This window comes from Cajanus cajan, chromosome 6, assembly GCF_000230855.2.
Source record: "Cajanus cajan strain Asha chromosome 6, NIPB_CcT2T_4, whole genome shotgun sequence".
NCBI lineage: Eukaryota > Viridiplantae > Streptophyta > Magnoliopsida > Fabales > Fabaceae > Cajanus > Cajanus cajan.
Window position 1 is genome coordinate 40,738,433 of NC_138522.1, and position 24,604 is coordinate 40,763,036.

Here is a 24,604-nt window from a genome sequence, read left to right on the forward strand (position 1 = left end):
GTAGCTCCTCATGAGGACGATCCTATCGTCATCTCAACCATAGTAATGGGCTATAATGTGAAGCGTGTTCTGGTCGACCAAGGAAGTTCGGTCGACATCCTCTTTTGGGAAGCTTTCGTGGGAATGAAGATCCCGAACGACCGATTGGTGCCTTACGCGGGAACCCTGGTAAGATTCGCAGGGGATCAGGTCATAGCTAAGGGATACGCCGATCTAGAAACAACCTTCGGTCAAGGTTCACAGATGAAGACGGTGACTATTCGGTACTTAGTGATGAATGCTCAGTCGTCCTACAACATACTCATCGGCAGACCTACGTTGAACAAACTGGGGGCCATTGTGTCAACTGCGCATCTGAAAGTAAAGTATCCGTTTCCAAATGGAGAGGTCGGAATCCTCAAGGTGGACCAAGAGGTCGCCCGGAAGTGCTACTCGGACAGTTTGAAGGCGAGGAGACGTTTATACACCGCACCGGCTAAAAGACACATTCATTCCATCGAGCTGGACCCTAGGATGGGACAGTTTGATCACCGACCCGCCCCCGCAGAAGATGTCAAGGAAGTGGAAGTGATGGAAGGGAGAAACGTAAAGATAGGCACATCATTAACCCTTGAGGACGAAGAGAAGTTAGTCAGGGTTCTAAAAAACAACGTGTCGGCATTCGCATGGCATTCTAGCGACATGCCTGACATTGATCCAGACTTCTTGTGCCACAAACTGGCTTTAGACCCTAGTGCGAAGGCAGTGATCCAGAAGAGAAGGAAGTTCGGCGAGGAAAAACAAAGGGCGATCGCGGAAGAGACACAAAAGTTGGTGATGGCAGGACATGTCCGAGAAATCCAATACCCGACCTGGTTGGCGAACGTAGTCATGATGCGCAAGAGTAGCGGGAAGTGGAGAATGTGTACGGACTTCACCGACCTTAATAAGGCTTGCCCGAAGGACTCGTACCCGCTGCCAAACATAGACTGCCTGGTGGATGGGGCGTCGGGATACGAGTTGCTGAGCTTTATGGATGCCTATTCGGGGTACAACCAAATCCGAATGCATCCCGTAGACGAGGACAAGACCGCCTTCATAGCCGATCAAGCCAATTTCTGTTATAGGGTCATGCCGTTCGGTCTAAAGAACGCGGGGGGCGACCTACCAACGACTGATGGACAAAGTCCTTGTGAATCAGCTAGGTCGGAACGTGGAAGCTTATGTGGACGACATGGTGGTGAAGTCAGAAAGCGTCAATCGGCATTTTGACGACTTGCAAGAGTTGTTTGACACGATCGGCAAGTACCAGCTTAAATTGAATCCCGATAAGTGCTCTTTCGGGGTCCGGGCAGGAAAGTTCCTTGGTTTCTTATTGACTCACCGAGGCATTGAAGAAAACCCTGACAAATGCTCGACCATCATCAACATGAGGAGTCCTTCTACGGTGAAGGAAGTGCAGTAGCTTATAGGATGAATGGCTTCTTTGTCTCGTTTTCTATCCAAATCAGCCGATAAGGCGTTACTGCTTTTCCAATATCTAAGGAAGAATGATCGGTTCGCTTGGACGAACGAGTGCGAGGAAGCCTTCTCAGAACTCAAGAGATCACTAGCATCGCTGCCGATTCTGACAAGGCCACGACTGAATCTTCCTCTATTGATTTACATATCGGCATCCGACCGAGTATTCAGCGCGGTTTTAGTCCAAGAGCAGGAAGGTAGTCAAGTTCCTGTGTATTTCATGAGTCGGGTCCTACAGGGGGCAGAAGCAAGGTATCAGAAGATTGAGAAATTGGCTCTTGCAATACTAGTTACAGCGCGGAAGTTAAGACACTATTTCCAGAGTTATGAGGTAACAGTCCGAACTGATCATCCGATTAGGCAAATATTACAGAAGCCCGATCTAGCAGGAAGGATGATGAAGTGGTCTATAGAGCTATTAGAGTATTCCATCAAGTATGAGCCAAGAGGAGCATTCAAAGCTCAAGCACTAGCCGATTTCGTGATGGAGTTGACCTCTCCCGCTGAAGAGGGCGAGGTTGGAGAGACGCAGTGGATCCTATCAGTGGATGGAGCCTCGAACCTCGGAGGAAGTGGAGCAGGGATCGTCTTGGAAGGACCGGGAGGAATTTTGTTGGAACAATCACTACGTTTTGAATTCCGAGCAAGCAACAACCAGGCCGAGTACGAAGCGTTGTTAGCTGGCATGGCGTTGGCAAAGGAAATGGGGGCGACGAGTTTGTCGGCCCGAAGTGACTCTCAATTGATCACGGGACAAGTCGCAGGAGCTTTCCAAGCGAAGGATCCCCAGTTGGCCAAGTACTTGGAAAAAGTTAAACTCTTATCGGAAAACTTCCGAGAGTTCACACTTAACCATGTACCGCGGGAGCAAAATTCGAGAGCAGATCTCCTCTCCAAGTTAGCAAGCACAAAGAAGCCAGGAGCCACTAGGTCGGTCATCCAAGAAACCTTAGCTCAACCAAGTATAAATGAGCAACAGGAGAGTGTCCTTTTCATCCAAGAAGAGATCGATTCATGGATGGGACCATACATTGCCTACTTGACTCGGGGGGAGTTGCCAGAGGATAAAAAGGAGGCGTCACTGATACAGAGAGAGTCAGCCAGGTTCGTGGTCATCAATGAAAGATTATATCGAAGAGGGTTCAGCTCTCCCCTTTTAAGGTGTTTGACCACGTCGCAAGCATAAAGAGTGATGGACGAAGTGCATAGCGGAATGTGTGGAAGCCATATCGGTGGACGAGCTCTGGTGTACAAAGTTGCGAGGGCAGGTTACTTTTGGCCAAGTCTGAGGAACGACTGTGTCAATTGGGTTCAGAAATGTGATGGATGTCAAAGGCATGCAACTCTGCACCACTCCCTAGCCGAACGACTCCACTCGATCCTGTCTCCTTAGCCATTCAACAAGTGGGGTATTGACATTCTCGGTCCATTTCTGATTGCTATGAGACAGTTGAAATTCTCGATAGTGGTCGTGGACTACTTCAGCAAATGAATTGAGGCAGAGCCTGTAACAACCATCTCGACAAAAAAGGTTAGAGCATTTCTATGGAAGAATGTGGTGTGCAGGTATGGCGTTCCCCAAGTACTAGTTTCTGACAATGGGACACAATTTGCAAGTGCGAGAGTCCGTGATTTCTGTCAACAGATCGGCATTCGAATGACATTCACTTCCGTCGAACACCCTCAATCCAACGGCCAGGCGGAGTCGGCTAACAAGGTTATACTCTCGGGACTCAAAAAGCGCGTCCAAGACTCAGGTGCTTCATGGGTGGAGGAGCTTCCCCGAGTGCTATGGTCGTATCACACAACGGTTCATTCGTCGACCCAAGATACTCCTTTCAATCTAGTGTACGGAACAGATGCCATGATCACGATCGAAATTACAGAGCCTTCAGTACGCGCCACAACTTTTTCTGAAGAGGAATCCGACCAGGGAAGACGAGTTGATTTGGTCTTGATCGCAGAGACAAGAGAGAGAGCCAGGATAAATCAAGTAGCGGCCCAGAGAAGAGCAGTTTTCAAGTACAACACAAAGGTCGTCCCAAGAGACTTTGTTGTAGGAGACCTCGTTTTGAAGCGTGCTCAGCTAACACAGATAAGGAACAAGCTGTCACCTAAATGGGTCGGCCCGTATAAGATTGATGATGTGGTCGGCAAAGGAGCGTATCGACTAAGGACTTTGGATGGAGGGATGATACCGAGAACTTGGAACGCCACAAACCTACGTTTCTATTATAGCTAATCTTTCTTTCCATTTGTATTAGGTGCACTCTTTTCCTAACTCAGTATTTTTTCCCCGTAAAAATAAGAGGGGTTTTTGCTGAGAAGGTTTTTAACGAGGCACCACAACCCAATAATTTCTCTATTCAATGAATATCACTATTTCTTGTTTCCTCATATGATTTTTCACATTTTTATACAAAAGTGACTGAAACTCGTGATTGTCGGCAAAATTCCGACTGGGCGAGTATAAATAACTCAAAGACTGAAACTCGTGATTGTCGGCAAAAGTTCGACTGGGCGAGTATAAATAACTCGAAGACTGAAACTCGTGATTGTCGGCAAAAGTTCGACTGGGCGAGTATAAATAACTCGAAGATTGAAACTCGTGATTGTCGGCAAAAGTCTGACTGGGCGAGTATAAATAACTCGAAGACTGAAACTCGTGATTGTCGGCAAAAGTCCGACTGGGCGAGTATAAATAACTCGAAGACTGAAACTCGTGATTGTCGGCAAAAGTCCGACTGGGCGAGTATAAATAACTCGAAGACTGAAACTCATGATTGTCGGCAAAAGTCCGACTGGGCGAGTATAAATAACTCGAAGACTGAAACTCGAAGATCCATTCTTCAACTCTGTGATCGAGTAAGAATTTCTGACCACTATTTGGAGTCGGCGTTTGGCCGATCGTATGGTTCAATTCCATTTAAGCTTGGAGAAATCGTCATTCATTATTTGGAGTCGGCGTTTGGCCAATCGTATGGTTCAATTCCATTTAAGCTTGGAGAAATCGTCATTCATTATTTGGAGTCGGCGTTTGGCCGATCGTATGGTTCAATTCCATTTAAGCTTGGAGAAATCTTCGTTCATTAGTCGGAGTCGGCGTTTGGCCGATCGTATGGTTAAATCCCATTTGAACTTGGAGAAATCGACATTCACTGTTTGGAGTCGGCGTTTGGCCGATCGTATGGTTCAATTTCATTTAAGCTTGGAGAAATCTTCGTTCATTATTCGGAGTCGGCGTTTGGCCGATCGTATGGTTAAATCCCATTTGAACTTGGAGAAATCGACATTCACTATTTGGAGTCGGCGTTTGGCCGATCGTATGGTTAAAATTCCATTTAAGCTTGGAGAAATCTTCGTTCATTAATTGGAGTCGGCGTTTGACCGATCGTATGGTCAAACTTCATTTAAACTTGGAGAAAGTTCACTCATTGTTTCGAGGCAGTGTTTGGTCGGTCTTATTATTGTGAAAGGCCTACATTTGATCATGATTAGTCGGACTCCGACCGATCGTCTCAGGAAAAGGAATTAAGATTTTCTTAATTATAACATGTCAGAAGTTTAGCGACTGGTTCATGAAGTTTCATTGTTAACTTGAAAGACTTTCTACTTGACTATACGGGTCAGAACTTGACTTCACTTTATTTGAAATTGGAATTTGGGCGACTTGTTACATTGAATTCCAATGTCATTCTTTTTAAGTCGGTAAATGGGCGACTAGTTGCGTTGAATTCCAATTTTAACTTGGAAAAATTTTGGCATTTTTCTAGTCGGTATGTGGACGACTAGTAGTCTTGAGACTCATTTTTAACTTGAAAAAAAAAATGTTGGCATTCTTCTAGTCGGTATTTGGACGACTAGTTGCCTTAAGATTCAACTTTAACTTGGAAAAATTTTGGCATTTTTCTAATCAGTATTTGGACGACTAGTTGTCTGGAGATTCATTTTTAACTTGGAAAAATTTTGGCATTTTTCTGGTCGGTATTGGGACGACTAGGTGTCTTGAGATTCATTTTCAACTTGGAAAAATGTTGGCATTTTTCTAGTCGGTATTTGGACGACTAGTAGTCTTGAGACTCATTTTTAACTTGGAAAAAAAAATGTTGACATTCTTCTAGTCGGTATTTGGACGACTAGTTACCTTAAGATTCAACTTTAACTTGGAAAAATTTTGGCATTTTTCTAATCAGTATTTGGACGACTAGTTGTCTGGAGATTCATTTTTAACTTGGAAAAATTTTGGCATTTTTCTAGTCGGTATTTGGGCGACTAGGTGTCTTGAGATTCATTTTAACTTAAAAAATGTCCCTTTCTAAATTACAAAATGTTCATTAGCCACATGCGCCTGATTAGTTTGAAGTACAAAAAATAAATAACGCGACAAGGCACATAAACAACACTTAGTAGGGAAAGAAGTAAATTTTTGAAACACCAACGTCAATTAATCACACGTCTTAGTAAAAACAGAGAAAATCGAAACTAGAAAATTAAGCAAGTGCCGAAAGCAAAGATGTTGCAAAATAAGACTTAGTCGTCCTCGGGGGGATCTACGAGCTGTCCATCAATGATCTCCTTGAAATAACCAATGCCTTCAAGGTCAACATTGGCATGGAAAAACTTCACTTGGGCAGCGGCAGCATCGAAGCCTTGGGTGAACTTCTTCAATGAGTCCATTTTGATGGTATGAATGTCAGTTTGCAATTTCTCAACCTCTGCCTTCAAGGTTACCATGTCATTCTCGAAAACTTGAGCAGCATCAGCGTGTTTGTCACGCGCTAGGCGAGCATCCTCCAGCTCTTTCTCCATTGCAACCTTCTCTGCAGCCCAGGCTTGTTTCTCGTCCTCAAAGACACGACGACCTTCTAGTAATTTATCTCGCTCAGTGGAGACCCACTTGCACTCAGCTTTACTCTTGTTCAAACTATCTTCCAAGGAAGCAATCTTTTTCCCCTGCAACTTAGTCTCCCTCACTAAGCTGCGAATCTTGTCTTCATTGATCAACGAAAGAGCCGAGAGGCGATTGGTAAGTGATTCGACGCCCTTGGCGATGGTGAAAGCACTCATCTTCTCCAAATCGCCTCGGTCCCCCTCTAGCAAGTCGGTTCCACGAATGTGAGCACTATGGTTAAACTTCTCATCCCAGAAAGAAGCCACATTACTACGGTCGGCTCCGTGGTCCACCGGCTCCCAATTCTCGCCGAGACACACACTCAGGGTCCTCTCGGTAAATTGAACCTCTGTGTCGCCTTTGTCCATCTCAGTGGCCACGACCGTCTCCAAGGTAACCACCGATATGGACTTATCGGTCTCGCGAGGACGCTTCTGCGGGGTCTCGCCAATGGATTTCGACCTCACCACTGGACTCCCGGTTTTCGCGACCTTCTCGGTAGCCGACTCACCCACTACGGCTGCTTCGGAAATCTTTTGTTGTTTCCATAGCCTCATCATTTCTCGGTTGCTCATACTAGCCATTCTCTCTGTAAAAAAAAAAATACATCAACAAGTTAGCATAGGAAGAAGACATCAACAAGAAAAGGAAGTCCTTGGTGTTCAAACGGTAATATACCTATGTATATTCTCAGTTCTTGCAGCCTATTCTCTAGGTCTAGGAGTTTCCCAGTATTGAATAGGGTTTTCAAATCTTCGATTTTCTTAACGTCAACCCGATCACTCTCGGAGAGCCTCTCGGAATCTAGCCCACCAAATGCTATTGTATTCTGGTTCCAGTACAAAGGAAACCCCTCTAACACATTTTCGTGACCAGGTAGACTACGAATTCGGGAAAATGATCTTTTGAAGTCCTTATAGGACGATTGGAACAATGACAATAAACCCCGACCTGAAACCCCACTAACAGACACCCAGCTACTACGCTTGCTAGCCCTACTCTCAAAGAAATAGAAGAACTTATCCACTGTCGGGGTTATGCCGAGCCCAGTACACAAAATCTCAAAACCTCGCACAAAAGCCCAACTATTTGGGTGCAGTTGGGTCGGGGCAACACCTAAGGATCGAAGTACCCCCTTTTCACACTCGGTAAGGGGCCATCTCACCCTAATCTTAGAAATAAGAGTGGTATAACAAAAAGTGAACTTTTCAATCGAGGATGAACTAAGACACACTGGCTCCCTATCAACGCAAGGTTCACACACAACCACTTCATCCCCGTTACGGCAAACTACATAATCTCTACAAAAGCTATCTATGGCTTCCCAGGAATTTATCAAAGATTCACATTTTAATGCATCATCCTTAACCCATTTGTACAACTCCCCATAACCCACGACAGCCATTGCGAATATAATCTTAGATTAACCTAAAAGCTCAAAGGTTTGCAAGAAAAATCACTAAGAAGAATGGGATAAATACGCGTACCTAAGGGGTTCTCACACAACTTCACCCACTAAAAATAGGTAAAAACCACCGTGGACCACCGTAACTCAGAACGGAGAAGCAGAGCCACCACCGGAGAGGAAAAACGCGCGCAGAAGAAGATGCAAATGAGTTGAAAAAATGGGTAGCCCCCTCTATTTATGGAGGTGCAAGGCCGCGCGTGAGGGGGTGCGCCCAAAAGTCACAGCACGCGTGGGACGTTGTGAACCCCAGCCAAAGAGGGCCCCATATTAATAACCCTAGCAACAGAAGCCGCCACGTGGCATCATCATTACACGCATCCCTGTAGCGCCGTCTTTGTAATAAATACACGTCCCTTCCTGAGTAAGGGGAAGAGGCACGTCCCATCAACTTCCAGGAAGTCATGATGCTTACGAACCGACTCAGCCAATCTCTGACGCCCTCTCTCGGCTTACTGCCTGGGCGATTCAAAGAAGGGGTGTTGCTTTAGCCTTTTCGCCTCATAGGCTCAAGGCTGGAAGGCAAGTGTACCGTCTCAGCTAATCTCCGACGCCCTCTCTCGGCTTACTGCTTGGGCGTTTCAAAGAAGGGGTGTTGCTTTAGCCTTTTCGCCTCATAGGCTCAAGTCTGGATGGCAAGTGTACCGTCTCGGCTAATCTCTGACTGAGTTCCATTAACGGAGTGCAACCCCGGTCGGGTCATGATCCTACACTCTCCCTGGTGATAAGCCGACTTGGATCTCGGTGGGCCCCCTCTTGATGGGTCACTCGGTTAACGCCCGAGTGTTGGTTCGACGTGACTCAGCTCGGTCCCATCCCGACACCTCAAGCCCATAGGACCCCTCGGCCATAACCTGACTACCCCCCTCGGCCATAACCCGACTACCCCCTCGGCATGGAGAATCTTGTTTGGTGATCTTATCTACAATTCTCACGTTCGTCAAATATCTTCAAAAGGACGACGGTTAAGAAAATCCCCCCATTCATGGGGCCCATGAAGTCCACGAACAAGGAGATATAAAACCTAAAACCCTAAGGCTAGGAAGACAAATTACACTTTTGAATGCTCTGACTTTGAGGTTTGACCTAGGCAGAAACCCTAGTCCACCCTTTGGCCGAAATAATTTTCAATGAGAATATTCTTTGTATAAAAAATTATAATAATATTTTATTTATTATATTATAATATATATATATATATATATATAATTAAAATTTTTAATGATTAATTTAAATTGTGATATAAATTTATTTTCGATTTTTGATAGCTAGTATTTTCATTTGTATATTATTTAAATCAAACCTATATGTAAATTCTATTATTATAATTATTTATCATAAAAATTAAAATATTAGTCATATCATATAACTAAAGTGAATACATCAAATGACCTTTTTTTTTTGGTTTACCACAAAATTAAATTAAATTAAATATATTTAAATGTTTAATATGTCTAAAGCCATGATCAATATGATCAACATTATGGAATATATATTAAGACTAAACTAGGTAAGAGATAATTGAATTTAAAGTAGGTAAGACTTAAGAGATAAAAAGATTAAATAAGTATGCAAGTTAAAAGAGACAAAATTAATTTATCCTCCAAAAATCAAAGAATATTTCCATGAAATTAGAGATAGGAAGGATAAATCGATTTAAATCAGGGAAAGGTGAAGAAATCGAAGAAGATACAAAGAAATTTGAAACAATATATTAAATAGATAGTATAAATTTTTTTAAATTATAGATTAGGATTTAATTTAGAGACAGAAATAAAAATAAATAGTTTGAAATAAATAGATAGTTAAAAATATAAAATATATATAAATAAAGATAAGATAGATTGAAATGATTAGAAGGAATTTTTGTGTTGACGAGAGTAATACCGATACAGTACATGAAAACAATCTTCAAATAATAGTGAAGAAAATATTTTAAATATATTTTTTATTAATAAAAAATTACAATAACAACAATAACATTTAATCTAAAATCTTCTACACATTTAAAATTATTTAATTGAGAGATGAAAAAATTAATAGTTTTACGTTCCAAATTATTTTAATATAGTACACATGAATATATATTAGAAACATATTTATTAATAATACTAGCATACAAAAGATATTTCATATTTTTGTGAATTATTTAAAAAATAATAATAAAATTATATAACAGTGAGTAATTATTAAAAATATTGACATTTATAAAGTGAAATTTAAAAAAAATACAAATTTTGTAATTTATAAATGATAGTTATAAGAATGAAATTATTCAAAAAAAAAAGGTGAAAATCTTCTACACATTTAAAATATTTAATTGAGAGATCGAAAAAATTAATAATTTTACTTTTCAAATTATTTTAATTTAGTATACATGCATATATATTAGAAATATATATTTAATAATAATAAAGATACTTTGTATTTATTGAATTATTTAAAAAAAAATAAAAAAATTTATATAATTGTGTGTAATTATTAAAAATATTAGTGACTATAAAGTGAAATTTATAAAAATAAAAAATAAATTTTTTTTAATTTATAAAAAGTAATTATAAGAATAAAATTGTCCAAAAATATGTATACCAAATGAGTCAATTTCTTTTATTAATTACAGTAGTATTATTTCATCAATAGGGTTTAAGGTTTAAATTTATGAATTATATTTTAAATTTATGATAAAAATAAATAATTCTAAAATAAAAATTAAATCTAAAAATCTCTAAATATTCTTTTATTAAAGAAAGTTTCTTTTTTAGAAATTTTACTAGTTCCTATTTAAATATATAAAAATTAATTATTAAATTAAAAATATTTGTTCAAAATAGTTATGGATAAAAAGATTTTTTTTTAAAAATCGTTTTATGTTGCACACATAATATTCTCGTGATACTGTATCATTCAGTATCATTTAGAAAATGATATATATGAGGAAATAAGGATAGAGCAGTGTCTCTGTTAGGTGAAAACTGAAAAGCCCATTTTACAAACATTCAAATCTAATGGGAGAGAATAATGAGAGATGTTGTTGCTGTGGATGCCTCACCCACACCTTTGTCTCTGGTCAACAAAAATCATAACCATTCATCACATTTTAGGGATTCAGAAAAAGAACAGCACAAATAATAATAATAAAAAAAAATAATAATAAAAAGAAAAAAGAGAAGGTTCAAAGAAGATCAGAGTTGAGGGACAGGGATGGAAATTTATTTGGGAGAAGGAACCGTCAAAAAAAGAAACTGAGAGAGAAATAATAAATAAAAAATAATGCTCATTTATTTTGGCATTAATGTTAATATCCTAATTTGATTTGCAATTGCATTTAGGAGAAGAGGCTGTTGTTCATACGTTTCATCCTGAGTATCCCAAACTAACTGAAATTATACCTTCTCTCGCCTTCTCTCACACCACATCGCACTCTCTTCACCCAAACAAAACCCTATTTTCTATTTCCACACACTCTCTGTCTCTTCTTCCATCTCAATCAGCGCCATTCGCCCTCTCCAAAATCACACTTCGCTATTTGCGCCCAAACTCTTCTTCTTCCCCACCGCATTCTTCAATTCTCAATACCAGCGCTTATTCAACCGTTTGCGGTTTCCGCATCATCGTCAATCACTGTCCTAGGGTTAGTTTCTCCCCTTTCCCTCTCTCGTTCTCTAATTCCCCGAATTTTCCCCTCTGTAACCCTAGCTTTTGCACGGCTTTTCCCGCACGTGCGTCTCATCTAGGGTTTCCTTTCCCCGACGCATTTTTTCGGGGCTCCACACTGCCCTATAGGGCTCTTTTTTTATTTTATTTTATTTTATTTTTAATTTTCGGCTTTCTTCCGATTCCTGGTGCTGGACTGATTGATGATTGAATTCTAGAGTTCTACCATTGTCTCCGTAGTCGTGGTTTGGGTGCGGGGATCGATTTCTTTTCAAGATTTTCGCCCCGTAGAGATGGTGTCTCTTTGAATTTTCAAGGTCTTAGGTGAATCCATTTTTTTTTTCTGTTTAAGATGGTGGCGTAGAGAAGCTTTTCCCTCGCGGCATTGTCTTGTGTTTCAAGTCACGGGCTTCTCGTTTCGGTCTCCCGTTTTTTGGCGCGTTGCTTGATTGGGGAATAGAGGGTACAGTGTCTGTTTGTGGCTATTGAAGGGTCCCATTTCAGTTAAGCATTGTTGGAGCTATTACGCACTTGAAATCTGTGATTAATTTTGCAGAGTAACCGCTTTCGAGCGTCGGAGTTATTAACTTTTTTCAATAGATAAAGGGCAAAAAAATAAGATCGGGGGTTGTTGTTTCTGTGAGGATAACTGCTGTTACTTGACTGCTGGAAGATACTGGTTTTTGGATTATTCTAATATCTTGGTGGAATTGCTCCAATATTCATTTGGAACAGTTTTCTATTTAGTCAGGATATTATTGATTAGTTTTGGTATCTTGAAGATGGAGAGAAGGATGACAAATGTGAGTTAGAGTCAGTAGTTTTGAATTCAAGTGCAACGGTATTGTTATAGGGGAAGGGCTGGTGAAGAAGTTGCATGTGCTTTTTTTAGTTAAATCTGATGATGTTCAGTGTTCGTTATGGACAAAAGTGAACCTGCATTAGTTCCAGAATGGTTGAGAAGTGCTGGCAGTGTTGCTGGGGGCGGCAGTTCAGCCCACCATTTTGCAGCTCCTTCTAATCACACGGGTATTTTCAATATCTTGAACTGTATACATCTTTTTAATGCCTTAGCTTAATCAATTCAAAATATGATGCATTTTTTTTTGCCAGGAAATGTTGTTCCTGTTTTTTTGGGTGCATTAATATATCTAAGAAACATGTATATTTTTCTTTTGATTTATATATAAGTTTATGATAGGATTGTCTCCTTAAAATTGGGAATATAATCAGAAGCTAACAATTCCTATCATTGTTGTGTAGACGCTTGTGTTTCTCATCACACAAGGAATAGATCTTCCAAGACTACTAGTGATTTTGATAGCCCTCGTTCTGTGTTTCTTGAACGGACTTTTTCTTCCAATTCTCGGAGGAGTATCAATGGTTCTGCCAAGCATGCCTATAGTAGTTTCAACAGAAGTCATCGTGATAAGGACCGTGACAGAGAGAAAGATAGATCAAATTTTGTGGACCACTGGGATCGTGATTGTTCTGAACCATTATCTGACCTGTTCCCTGGAAGGATAGAGAGAGATACTCTACGGCGTTCTCATTCAATGGTTTCCAGGAAACATAATGAGCTTTTGAACCACAGAGTTGCAGTAGATACAAAATCTGGTGGCAATGGCAACCAGAACAGTAGCAATGACTTACTTTCTGGCACTAATATTGGTAGTAGCATTCAGAAAGCTGTTTTTAATAAGGATTTTCCGTCACTTGGAACTGAAGAGAGGCAGGGAATGACTGAAATAGGTAGAGTTTCATCTCCGGGCTTGGGTGCTACTGCTAGTCAAACGTTACCTGTTGGGAGTTCAGCTTTGATTGGTGGGGAAGGATGGACATCTGCACTAGCTGAGGTACCAACTATAATTGGAAGCAGTAGTACTGGATCTCTAACATTGCAACAAACTGTTGCTCCAACATCTGGGTCTGTTCTTACAACTACACCATCATCTGGTCTTAACATGGCTGAAGCTTTGGCACAGAATCCATCTCGAGCTCGTTCTACTCCCCAGGTAGTTGAATTTGGTTTTCTATTGCTGTAATTATAATAATAATGATTTTATTTATTTTCATAACCAGTTAAAATGGTCCTAATAATTTGCCAGGTGTCTGTCAAAACCCAAAGGCTTGAGGAGCTGGCTATTAAGCAGTCAAGGCAGTTGATTCCAGTAACACCTTCAATGCCTAAGGCTTTGGTATGTAAATTGCCTTGTATACTATTGTTTTATTAGTCATATCGCAAAATTTGATCTGTTCTGGATATCATTAGGAATTTGATTTCTTATGTTGAATTGGTATTATTTAGTTGTGAACTTCGTTGAAGTTGAGAATTTTGAATAGGTACCACAAGTTTTGAATCTGTTTGCAACCTGGAATTTTTTAGCGAGAGTGGGATTCTAGAGAAGGCATTGGAATTAGAAAGAGAGAAATATCACCAAAATAGTTCTTACTTAATTTTGTTGTATTGGCCATGAATTGGTGCATCATTACAAATTAATTGATCTATTGTTGTTGATCTGTATTTTTTGCAAATTGATTTTCTGTAATGGTTTAGTTTTTTTTAATGACAATTATGGTTTATTCTGTGTTCAGATATCTTCTTTTTATGTTGTTTTAGATAAATATAAAGAATAAGAAATGTGTTGTCTTACTAATGTGTTTAACTCTATGATTTTGTGTTGAGGAATTGATTAGGTGCACGTATAGAACAAATAAATCACTTACAAATATCAATCTTAATGAATGTTATTTGTGTTTATTTTTTACCTGAATATGTGCTGTGGGAAATGCAAATAACCTGCTGATATGGTATGATTTAGAAGTTTGTCTTTTTTACTTTGATTACATCATACCCAATGCACCAATTTATGACTAGAGTGATGTATATGGAAGCTACAAGTTGTTAATTAGTTATTACCTTCACTTAGCTGACCTCCCTCTCTATAAGGACCACCTGTATTTTCTGACACCCCTCTTTTTTTTTTTTTTTTGCTTATTGTTCCTCTTCAAAATGCCGCATGGGACTTATGTTTCAATCCTAGAACTAGAATTTGAAGCAGTCTGACAGTAATTTCAATTCTTAAGCATGGATTAAGTTTATTAATTGGTAGCTTTAAAAAATATTTATTTATCAAGTGAAGGATTTTTAGATTTTTTATTATTTATTATTTTGTTTTTACACCTTTTCTTTTTAATATTGGTTTGGTAACCTGAATTTGAATCATGAAGCTGATCAGTTGTATCATCTGATGGTTTCTTGTACAAATACTTGCAGTCATATTGTGCCTCAATATGTTTATGAACTGGCAGTTAATTTTACAAATACTATATTGTTTCATCTGTTTTACTAAATTACTACATTAACATTATGTGATTACTTAACCTTGTTTTTATCTGGCATGCTAACTGTGGTTCCTGCAGCACTGGTGGCACTGATGGTTTGTTGGTCTGTCTTTTCTATTAAATTATCTGTGAATGACAGTTTATTTGTTTGTGAAATGAATAGGTTTCATTGTAATCATTCAACACTTTTTTATTGACTTCATGTTATACTGGTCTGTGTTTGCATCAATCATGTATAAAAATCAGTGGAAAATGCTTGATTTATATCATGTAAAGAATTTCTTCTAATATATTTTTAATTTTTTATTCATACATAGAATTTCTGGAAATTGCTCTATTCTAGCATCATGTATGTTTTTGTTTCCTATTTGATGAATGATATTTTTTTCATTAAATTCTATGCAATATTCTGATAGCTTACTTGTCAGGTTAATAATTCTTCTGAGAAATCAAAACCCAAGACAGCAGTCAGAAATACCGAGATTAATATGGCTGGCAAGAGCATGCCACAACAAGCCTCTGCGTTGCACATTGTTAATCATTCTGTTCGCCTTGGAAATGCCAAGGGTGATGCTCCAAAGACATCTGGGAAATTTACTGACCTTAAATCTGTGGTGTGGGAAAATGGTGTTTCTCCTACACCCAAGGATCCTTCATGTCAAACAAATTACTCTAACAATAGGCCTGGAAATCATCTTGCTGTTGCTTCAGCAGCTACTTCTACACCTTTGAGGAATCCCAACAACCTGAAATCTCCCACAGAGCGGAAGCCTGCTTCATTGGATTTGAAGTTAGGTTCCACTATGGATAAGAAACACACTATTTCTCAAGTTCAGAGCCGGAATGATTTCTTCAATCTCATTAAGAAGAAAACTCTGATGAATTCCTCATCAGTTCCGGATTCAAGCCCAGTGGTTTCATCTCCCACAATGGATAAATCTGGTGAAGTTAGTACAGAAGCCGTTGGCTCTCCTGCAAGTTCTCGTGGTCTTGGAAATGGTGCTGAAGTGACTAGTAATGGTAATGCTCATGTAGAGATTAACAGGCCTGAGAATGAAGAGAAAGATACAATTCCTGATGAGGAAGAGGCTGCATTCCTTCGTTCTCTTGGCTGGGAGGAGAATTCTGGTGAGGATGAGGGCCTTACGGAAGAGGAAATCAATGCCTTCTATCAGGAGGTAAGCAGCTATCACCCTGATTTCTTTTTTCTGCTAAAAAGATGTTATTAATCGGTATTTTCCTGGTTTTTCTTATGATTGATATTGTGGTTTAGACATATTCAAGTCAAAAGGCTTGCTTCATTGAATGAATTGGGTTAAAAATTATCTACTCTGTCAATCAGTCTTAATTTCTTTGTAATATGTTTATAACAAATTGCATACTTGAGTTAGGCATTTTGAAGCAACTTGTTGTGACTCAACTGGTAAATTTTATTGGATTATCAATTCATTTTGGCCAAGAGATTTGCTTATTCTTTGTCGACGTGGGTTTTGTAGTGCATGAAATTGGGCACCACCACATTAAAGCTATGCCAGGGCATGCAGCCAAAGTTGTCCAAGTTTTTTGAATCTTATGCCACTAACTTGCATGGAGCTTCTGCTGAATTGAGTTCTTCTGACTCCAGATCTGAAGCTTGACGTTCGGTTCTATCACATGGATAGATCCAAGTTTCATTTTTTATGGCAGATGGCTAGTAACATTCTTCCCTTTTGTTTTTAAAGAAGGCTGATCACTTGGGAGTGAAAGTAGTGGGTGGGTTTTGATCGGAACCCTGCATTTTGCAAATATTGCAATAAGTTACAGGTGCCTCAATCCCGCCTGCTTAACAGGGGATTTTTTTTCTTTTCCTTTTGGTTAAAAGTTATAGGTTGGTCGGGTAGGGCTAGAGTAGGGCTATTTTGTCTCTGCAGTGGAAGGTGCTGGGCAATTGCATCTTTTGGGGTATTTTGATCCTTTTTTCTTTCAAGAGGGTTTGATTCTACATGATAAAGTTTATGATGTTTTTGGTCAATTTTACGAAAAAAAGGAAATTTAAAGCTTCTAATTTTAGAGTACCTTGATATTATTTTTCTTGGAAGTCTGCTTACCTTGCCTTAGAACCGTCACAATCAATTATAAAAATTTAATTAAATAAAAACAATTTATTGTAAATTTGATGCTTAAACTCAAAATGATCTCATTTCTGTCACAAAGCATTTCTGTGCTTTGCACCTGCCCAACCCAATTACACGTAACCTAAACTAATTTGTAAGGCATGTGAATTGTTCCAATTTTTCTTTCTCACCTATTTGTAGGTAGGATGCCAAATGGGTTAACTCAACTGAGTGGTGGATTGTAGTTTGGTTTGACATTAAATTAGGATTTAAAATATTTTTTAAATAAAAAATAGATTATTTGCAAGTTGATTCACTAAATAAATATATTATCATAGTACAAAGGTTTTGGAATACTAGCTTAGGGTGTGGTCTATCATTGATTAAATAATAGGTTAAATAACCTTAAATAAATAGTGAAATAATAAAATAGACCGGCTAAGGAGCCATAGTTTAAGATGTGGTCTATGGTGTACCGTTTTTATTTATCATTAGATTTATCTAAGTTTTATAGTTAAACATGTAATCACATCTATTGTTGTTACATCATTTTTTACTCCAGTTGCTTCATTTTGTTGGAAGTTTTACGCTATAGTTGCCACGCTGTACTTTGCCTAGGACTTCACATCTTGTTGAAAGTATCGCATTATTTTGTCTTGGTTTACCTTTGTGTTGTGGCAAATCTGAACTTGCATGCCTTATTGCGACAGATTTGTAATTGGATATCCCTACACATTTATACCCATGGAAGAAGAATAGGGGAAAAGAAAGATATAAAGGGAAAAAAGGTTTTTTTTTATTGAAAATCACCTCCGACTAAGGTGCACTGTGGTCGGAGGCACTACATTGCTCCTGACTAGGGTGCATGTAGTTAGAGGTACTCAATTATGATAGGTTGATGTTATGTAAAATGAAGGATGAAATCACTTAACTCACCTTATACTATTTTGGTGACATCCTTTGGTATTTCAAAGATTATTATTCTCTTTCCTCCAAAGGTGATCCCTTAACATTCATGCATAAGCATAATATATTCCAAAAAAAAAAATATTAAATACCTTTGAAACATTGTATGAATGAAACGAAATTATAAGGGTCTCGCACTTGATGTGTGGGACCTTGATGCTTAGTGCACCTATATGATATTTAGCACCATCATCCAAAGACTTCAAATATGTTCTTTGAAATTTGCCACATTTAATGATGCATGGTAACCTGCTCTAAGTGTGATTGTTGAGAGCTCCAGATCTGCTATCTAGAGTCCTTAATGTTTAGTGCTTCACAGATTCACTCAACAAGACACCATTTCTGGAGTGTTTCTCACTAGTGCATAAGGAAGAGCTTTAAGCCTAAATATTCACTCCTAGAGTGACAACCCCACATTTGGCGTGAGCACATGTGAATGCTTAGCATAATTGTAATTTTTTAAATCGTGAATAGTGATCCGAGATAGTTTTTACACTTAACAACAACCAACTAGCAATTGAAAGATTACTAATAACTTGGAATTATAAATTTACTGATAATTGACATGTACTACTATATATCATTCATGTGAAAGTGAAACAACCATATGTGATATAAATACAATGATTCAGTAAAAGTAAACTATATAACTTAAGTTGTCACTTAAGTAATTCCTATACAAAGTACTACATTATGCTAGCATAAAAAAATATAAACAATCTTGTCATCCTCCTAATAACCACCTTAGTTGTAATATCTCATATCTATTCTTACTCTATTTTTATATCACATATGATCATCGCAGTCCAAATTATATGAAAATACGCAAGAGTAAGCTATAGTTTAAAATGATAACATGTAAACAACACAAAACATCAGCTGAAACATTAATATACCAACATATCTTTCATGCACCTTCAACATAAAACATCACAACACAACCAACATATATCAACATTAACAACTTAGTATATTACAACACATTATCAACTTGAACGTTACTATATCAACAACTTAGTTTTTTCATCACAATAATACAAATACAACGTAGACTATACAAAACAACATATTCAACACAATAATTAGGTACGTTGTCACATACTTCAACTAGGGAGATCTCCTTATAACACAAGATGAGCAGTTTAAGTGACTTGACCATACAGAACCAATAACATAGGGTGATCTTTTTGGCTTACTAGTGTCGGAACCCGAAAAATTCCAATCTAACCCATATATGGTTTGAACTTCCATTTTTGAAAATCTTATCGGTTAAGGAATGTCTGGAAACTAGACTAATCCTTAATCAATGGTTTTGAAAAGTGTTCGAAGGAGTCGTCATCGATGTTTTACTCAAAACATCGAAAAAAGGAAAGATTTTTTATAAAAATGACCAAAATGGCCTTCATAGCCAGCCTTGGGTTCAGGGTCGATTATGCGTACGAAAGGTATTAGGCACCTTACAACATCCTAGCTCGATACCTTATGACAAAATTAGTGCGATAGAGAATAAAGTTCAAATATTCAGTCCCCTTATTAATAGTTATTTACATGTTTAATTTTAAAATTACACGATTGAACTTAAACATCTACATGGTCGCGTTTATTTATGGTAATATTTATGACATAAATAGTAGATGATAAAGAAGAATTTTGATAAGAATACCTCTTGAACGAGCTTATATAAAATATGCTTTCAATATGGTGGACTTGAGACGCTTTTTGGTTGTATTACAAATTATAATTTATCTCAAAAATCTCAAGAAATACAAAGAGGGGGAGAAAGAGAAGATTTTTGAGCTATATAGGACTCTAGTAGGCAAATTTTTCCTCTGAGCACTGTACACGAGTCTCGTATTTATAGACGTTAGACTTAACTGGAACAACCATTCTGATCACCGAAACAGGTCATTCTGGATTAGTTTGTTATGAGCAATTTTTGAATTTGGAATGGTCCGTTCCAAAATCGGAATGAACCGTTCCAGATTTGAAGTTAACTCATAATAACTTGAGTTAAAACGGCCCGTCCAGTTTTGACCTAAGGTTTCAAGGCCATTTTAGAAGCTTGGAATGACTTATTCCAGATTGGGAAAGGCTCATTTCGAGCTCCTAATTCATCCTTGTCGCAACACGAAAATTCCCGATCTCGCGACTAATGGTTTAGCCATCCTTTTGAAAATCTCATCAATTAAGGAATTCCTGGACACCAGACTAATCCTTAATTAATGGTTTTGAAAATAGGTTCATGGAGTCGCCACCAATATTTTACTCAAAACATTGGAAAAAGAAAAGGTTTTTAAAGATCCAACAATGACCTTGATAACCAGAATTGGGTTCGGGGGTCGGTTACGTGTAGGGAAGGTATTAAACACCCCTACAGCGCCCTCAATCGGTACTCTATGATGAAGTTAACATGATAAGAATTAATAAATTAAATATTGAATTCCCTTTATTAATATTTATTTACATATTTAAAATATAAATTAAGCAATTAACCATAAAATATCTACATTATGACGTTTATTAAAACAAAAAAAGATAAAGATGAGAAATAAAAAGAAGAGAAGAAGATTGACTGAAATACCTCTTGAACAAGCTTTATTAAATCTTCAAATATGGAGAAGGTGCTTTGTGGCGACCTTTCACACTACAGTATGCCTCACAGATCTCAAGAAATACAATAGGTGGGAGAGAGAATATAGAGATGCGACACAAATCTCAAGAAATATAATAGAAGGGAGAGAGATAGAGAATTTTCGTGCTCAAAGGAGTCTTATACGAAATTTCTCTGGCCGCCTGGAGAACTGTGCCCGAGGCTTCAATTTATAGGGATTAGATGTGGGCTGGAACGATCCGTTCTGGATTCGGAACGACCCGTTCTGGATCCGAACGTTATGTTCAGATTACGCACCCTGGAACGACTCGTTCTGAAAACGGAACGGCCTGTTCCATAGTAGAAATTAACACATATTTGTCTTTTCCAGATCCGTTCCAAATTTAACTTGTTTGGAACGGCCCGTTCCGGTATTGGATTTTTAGTTATTTTAGTCACGTTGGAACGACCCGTTCTGATATTGGAATGTCCCGTTCCGAGGTTCGGAACGACCCGTTCCGATTCTGGAACAGCCCGTTCCGGGCTAATAAAACAACCTTATTTGACCTTTAGGCCTTCTGATATCCTGTCTTGTTGTTTGCCTGCTTCGGGAGCTCCTTTCCTTCATGATGTAGGTCCATTTTCTTGTTTGTGTGCCTCCCAGACGAAATTGGGTGTCTACAGCTGCCCCTCTTTACTTGTCCTTTGGAGTAGCTATGTGTTGCTTTTCCAAAGGCAAGTAAAGACGTAGACATTTTGTCCGGGTCTTCTCCTCGTCTCCTTGGTGTTGGCGCTTCTACGTTCCTTCTTTTGGATAGGTGTATTTGCTCGTGCCCTCGCCCTTTAGAGCAGTTGAGTGTTGGTTGCATACTCTATTAGGTAACAAGGCTGACGAACTGTACGCCTGATCTTCGATCTTCAAGTAGATGCTCCATTGTTTATCTTGTGATAGTGCGTTCATTTATTTGTAGCTTGTTGAAGAGGGAGTATTTTCGTAGCTCAGCTTCCCTCACGACTTTGTCGTATACCGGATTGAGAGATGACTACAGTCTCTCCAGACCTTTCCCTCACAGCTTTGTCGTATACCAGATTGGGATGCGAGTATAGTCTCTCTAGACCTTTCCCTCACGGCTTTGTCGTAAACCAGATTGGGAGGCGAGTACAGTCTCTCCAGACTTTCCCTCACGACTTTGTCGTATGCCGAATTGGGATGCGAGTACAGTCTCTCCAGACCTTTCCCTCACGGCTTTGTCGTATACCGGATTGGGATGCGAGTACAGTCTCTCCAGACCTTTGCCTCACGGCTTTGTCGTATACCAGATTGGGAGGTGAGTACAGTCTCTCCAGACCTTTCTCTCACGGCTTTGTCGTATACCGGATTGGGATGTGAGTACAGTCTCTCCAGACCCTAGTATTTTCGTAGCCTCTCCAGGCCCTAGTATTTTCGTAGCCTCTCCAGGCCGTAGTATTTTCATAGCTTCTCCAGGCCGTAGTATTTTCATAGCCTCTCTAGGCCGTCTGCTGGTGATGATGATGTGATTGCCCCTTGACGAGGATTGCTAGTAGGTGGTGCCCTTGTGCTGGCGGGCAAAGGAGTAGATGGTTGACAGGGATTCTGGTGTTTCCCCTGCCATGTGAGTATTGTGATGTCTCTCTAGGCGTCTGCTTGTGGTAGTTTTTTTTTTCCTTCTAAATTTCATTTTTTGTTTAGCTTCGGCTCTCTCATGTTTGAAGCTTGCCTTTTTTGCTATTTTTCTAAATGCTTCGGCTTTTTCAACATTTGTGAAACTTGCCTTTTTCTCATGTTATTTTTGCTTTTTTATTATCATCATTGGTGGAGGGATCTATTCCCATGATGTTATTTGCTGGATCTTTATTGAGGAGTATTATTTTGGAAGCCACTCCTGGCTTTGGTGAGGAAACCATGTCTGATCTTGGCATTCTCTTGGATTATCCTACATTTGGTGAAGAGTAGGGTGCGATGGCCTCTTCATGCTCATAGGCTTGCTTGTTTGGTCGTTGAGCTTTTACGAATGCTTTGTCCTGATGACTTCCTTTGACCATGGAAAGTATAATGAATGGATGCATGGATGCACATAAAAATGCAAGATTGGAATGATTTTTATTATTTGTTCTTTTTTTTTTTGTAACGCCCTTCCATATGCCCCTACCTCATATGCATGCGATGCAGTTTATGCTCATGTGTTTGTTCCTAAAGATGCAATTCATTTTTTTTTATGTCAGGAAATTAACCTGTACGTATTAAGGCTAATGTTGACGATTCCTTTTTATTCGTGCCGTTTGTGATTGTTGTCGGGATATGTTCTTTTGAACCCAAGGTTTCAATGACTCCTAAATTATCAATGTGTAGTCAAATGTGTCTAAACTCCGTTAAGGGGCATCTTAGTCTTCCCTCTATGAGTATTCACTGTGCATTTTCCGTGTATCTTTTCGGTACCATTTTAATGCCATAAGGGTCAAGAGAAAAAAAGAAAAGGGATGTTTGCATTTTTTCAAAATGTTGTTAGAAGAGATTTTTTTTTTCAAAAGGGGTTTTTAGAAGAATGGCTGGCCAAGGTGGGCTTTAGTGTTTATGGCTATTAAACAAAGCATATTTGCTACAAAGAAGCTATCATTGTGTTTAGCCTTTTTGGAAAGTGAAGTGATGACTCGGGGTCGTACTCTAATTGGATGATTCCTCTAAGCCTCCTTTCGATTTTCAACTCAGGTTGCTGCTTTAACGTCCTAATTTTTCCTAGGTCACTTGAGATGTGTTCCCTAGCGGACATTTTTCTTTTGATATTTTCTTTTGCCTAGGTTACCCATTTTTACTTGTGGATTACCTAGCAGATCTTGCCCTAACTTTTGCGCAGCCCCCTTAGTGGGTTTCCTGCCGGGCCTTCATTTTTTTTTGCAGCACTCATGAGGTATGGGATGTCTTTATTTTATCAAACCCTAGTCATGTTTAAATTCCTAATTGTTCCTTTGTTATCCTTTCCATGCTATTATTGAGTAACATCTTTGTTGCAAATACATTTTGTTTGTTAAGGGTTGATGGATGAGGCCTAGAGTGGATATTTAGAGGGAGAAGAGAAACGAAAGAGTGTTATGGCATTTAAAACAATACTTTCAATTTACACGTGCCCCTTTAACAAAGCTCGAAGACCGGGCATGCCCCGAGTTCGTGATTCATACATAGAGAGATAGACGAAGGTTGCCCCCTAGAAAGTCATGGATGATTTGATAATTTCAAAAAACCGTTCCACTTGCTTGGACGTCGATGTTTCGAACTAGGAGTGAAATCTTTATGAATTCTTTCTTTCGAAGGGAATACTCGAACCACCTTTCAATTTCAACTCAGATAGACATTTTTATATATCCCTAACTTTTGCATAGGACGTATCCTATCGGGATTTTGATTCTTTTTTTCTTTACCCTAATTTTTGCCTAGGACGCCCTTTACGGGTTTTCATCCTAGCGGGTTTTTGTCGCGCAATATCTTTATTCCTCAATTGGATTTTGTCTTGTAATTCCCTAGAAGCAAGGATTCGTCCATTCTTGATCATTCCTCCTATCCTGGCAATTGTCTTTTCGTTATAGGAAACTCTCGCTATTTGAATTATGATTTGGGCGTGTGATGCCCCCAATTACTGATAAGTGTTTCCCGATTTGATGTGTCAGGTTCGCATTTGATTACAGTAATTTCCATTATCCGGCTTAACACGTACAAGTTAGATTTTCCTTTTTATTCTTATTTATTATTTACAAGGAAGACGTGTTATCTATATGAAACGTAAAATAGGATGCAAAAACATATGAGAAATTCAACGGATATCATTCTCATTGATTTTTGTTTAGAGAACATTTTTTGCATACTATTATATGTGCCTTCCATTTCTAATGAATGTATGCTAATGTACTATCCTAGGAGATGCATGACATTTATTTTCTGCCAAAATTTTATCATGTTTTTTTTGGCTAAGGGTTATGATGCATGATTTTTTGCTAGATTTTTTTGCTATATTTTTTGTTTTTTTTTTGAAATAAACTACCCTATATGATGCTTTAGAGTTAGGGTATATAGAAGGGAGTTAAATTTT

At 38.7% G+C, this 24,604-nt stretch overlaps 1 protein-coding gene across 1 annotated transcript; it reads left to right on the forward strand.

The window, feature by feature from the left end:
• Positions 1-11,165: 11,165 nt before the first annotated feature.
• LOC109787970 (C-jun-amino-terminal kinase-interacting protein) lies at positions 11,166-16,909 on the forward strand. Its single transcript, XM_020346585.3, has 5 exons — positions 11,166-12,539; positions 12,774-13,525; positions 13,619-13,708; positions 15,284-16,033; positions 16,352-16,909. Exons 1-5 carry the CDS (start codon positions 12,431-12,433, stop codon positions 16,490-16,492), a joined length of 1,842 nt encoding a protein of 613 aa, XP_020202174.1. The 5' UTR covers positions 11,166-12,430; the 3' UTR covers positions 16,493-16,909.
• Positions 16,910-24,604: the final 7,695 nt, after the last annotated feature.

Bases quoted from the DNA above. Each gene is read 5' to 3' on its own strand.
- LOC109787970 (XM_020346585.3), top strand. From the start codon at position 12,431: ATGGACAAAAGTGAACCTGCATTAGTTCCAGAATGGTTGAGAAGTGCT. The intron at 13,526-13,618 runs GTAGTTGAATTT...ATAATTTGCCAG, and splicing joins GAGCTCGTTCTACTCCCCAG to GTGTCTGTCAAAACCCAAAG. The intron at 16,034-16,351 runs GTAAGCAGCTAT...TGGGTTTTGTAG, and splicing joins TCAATGCCTTCTATCAGGAG to TGCATGAAATTGGGCACCAC.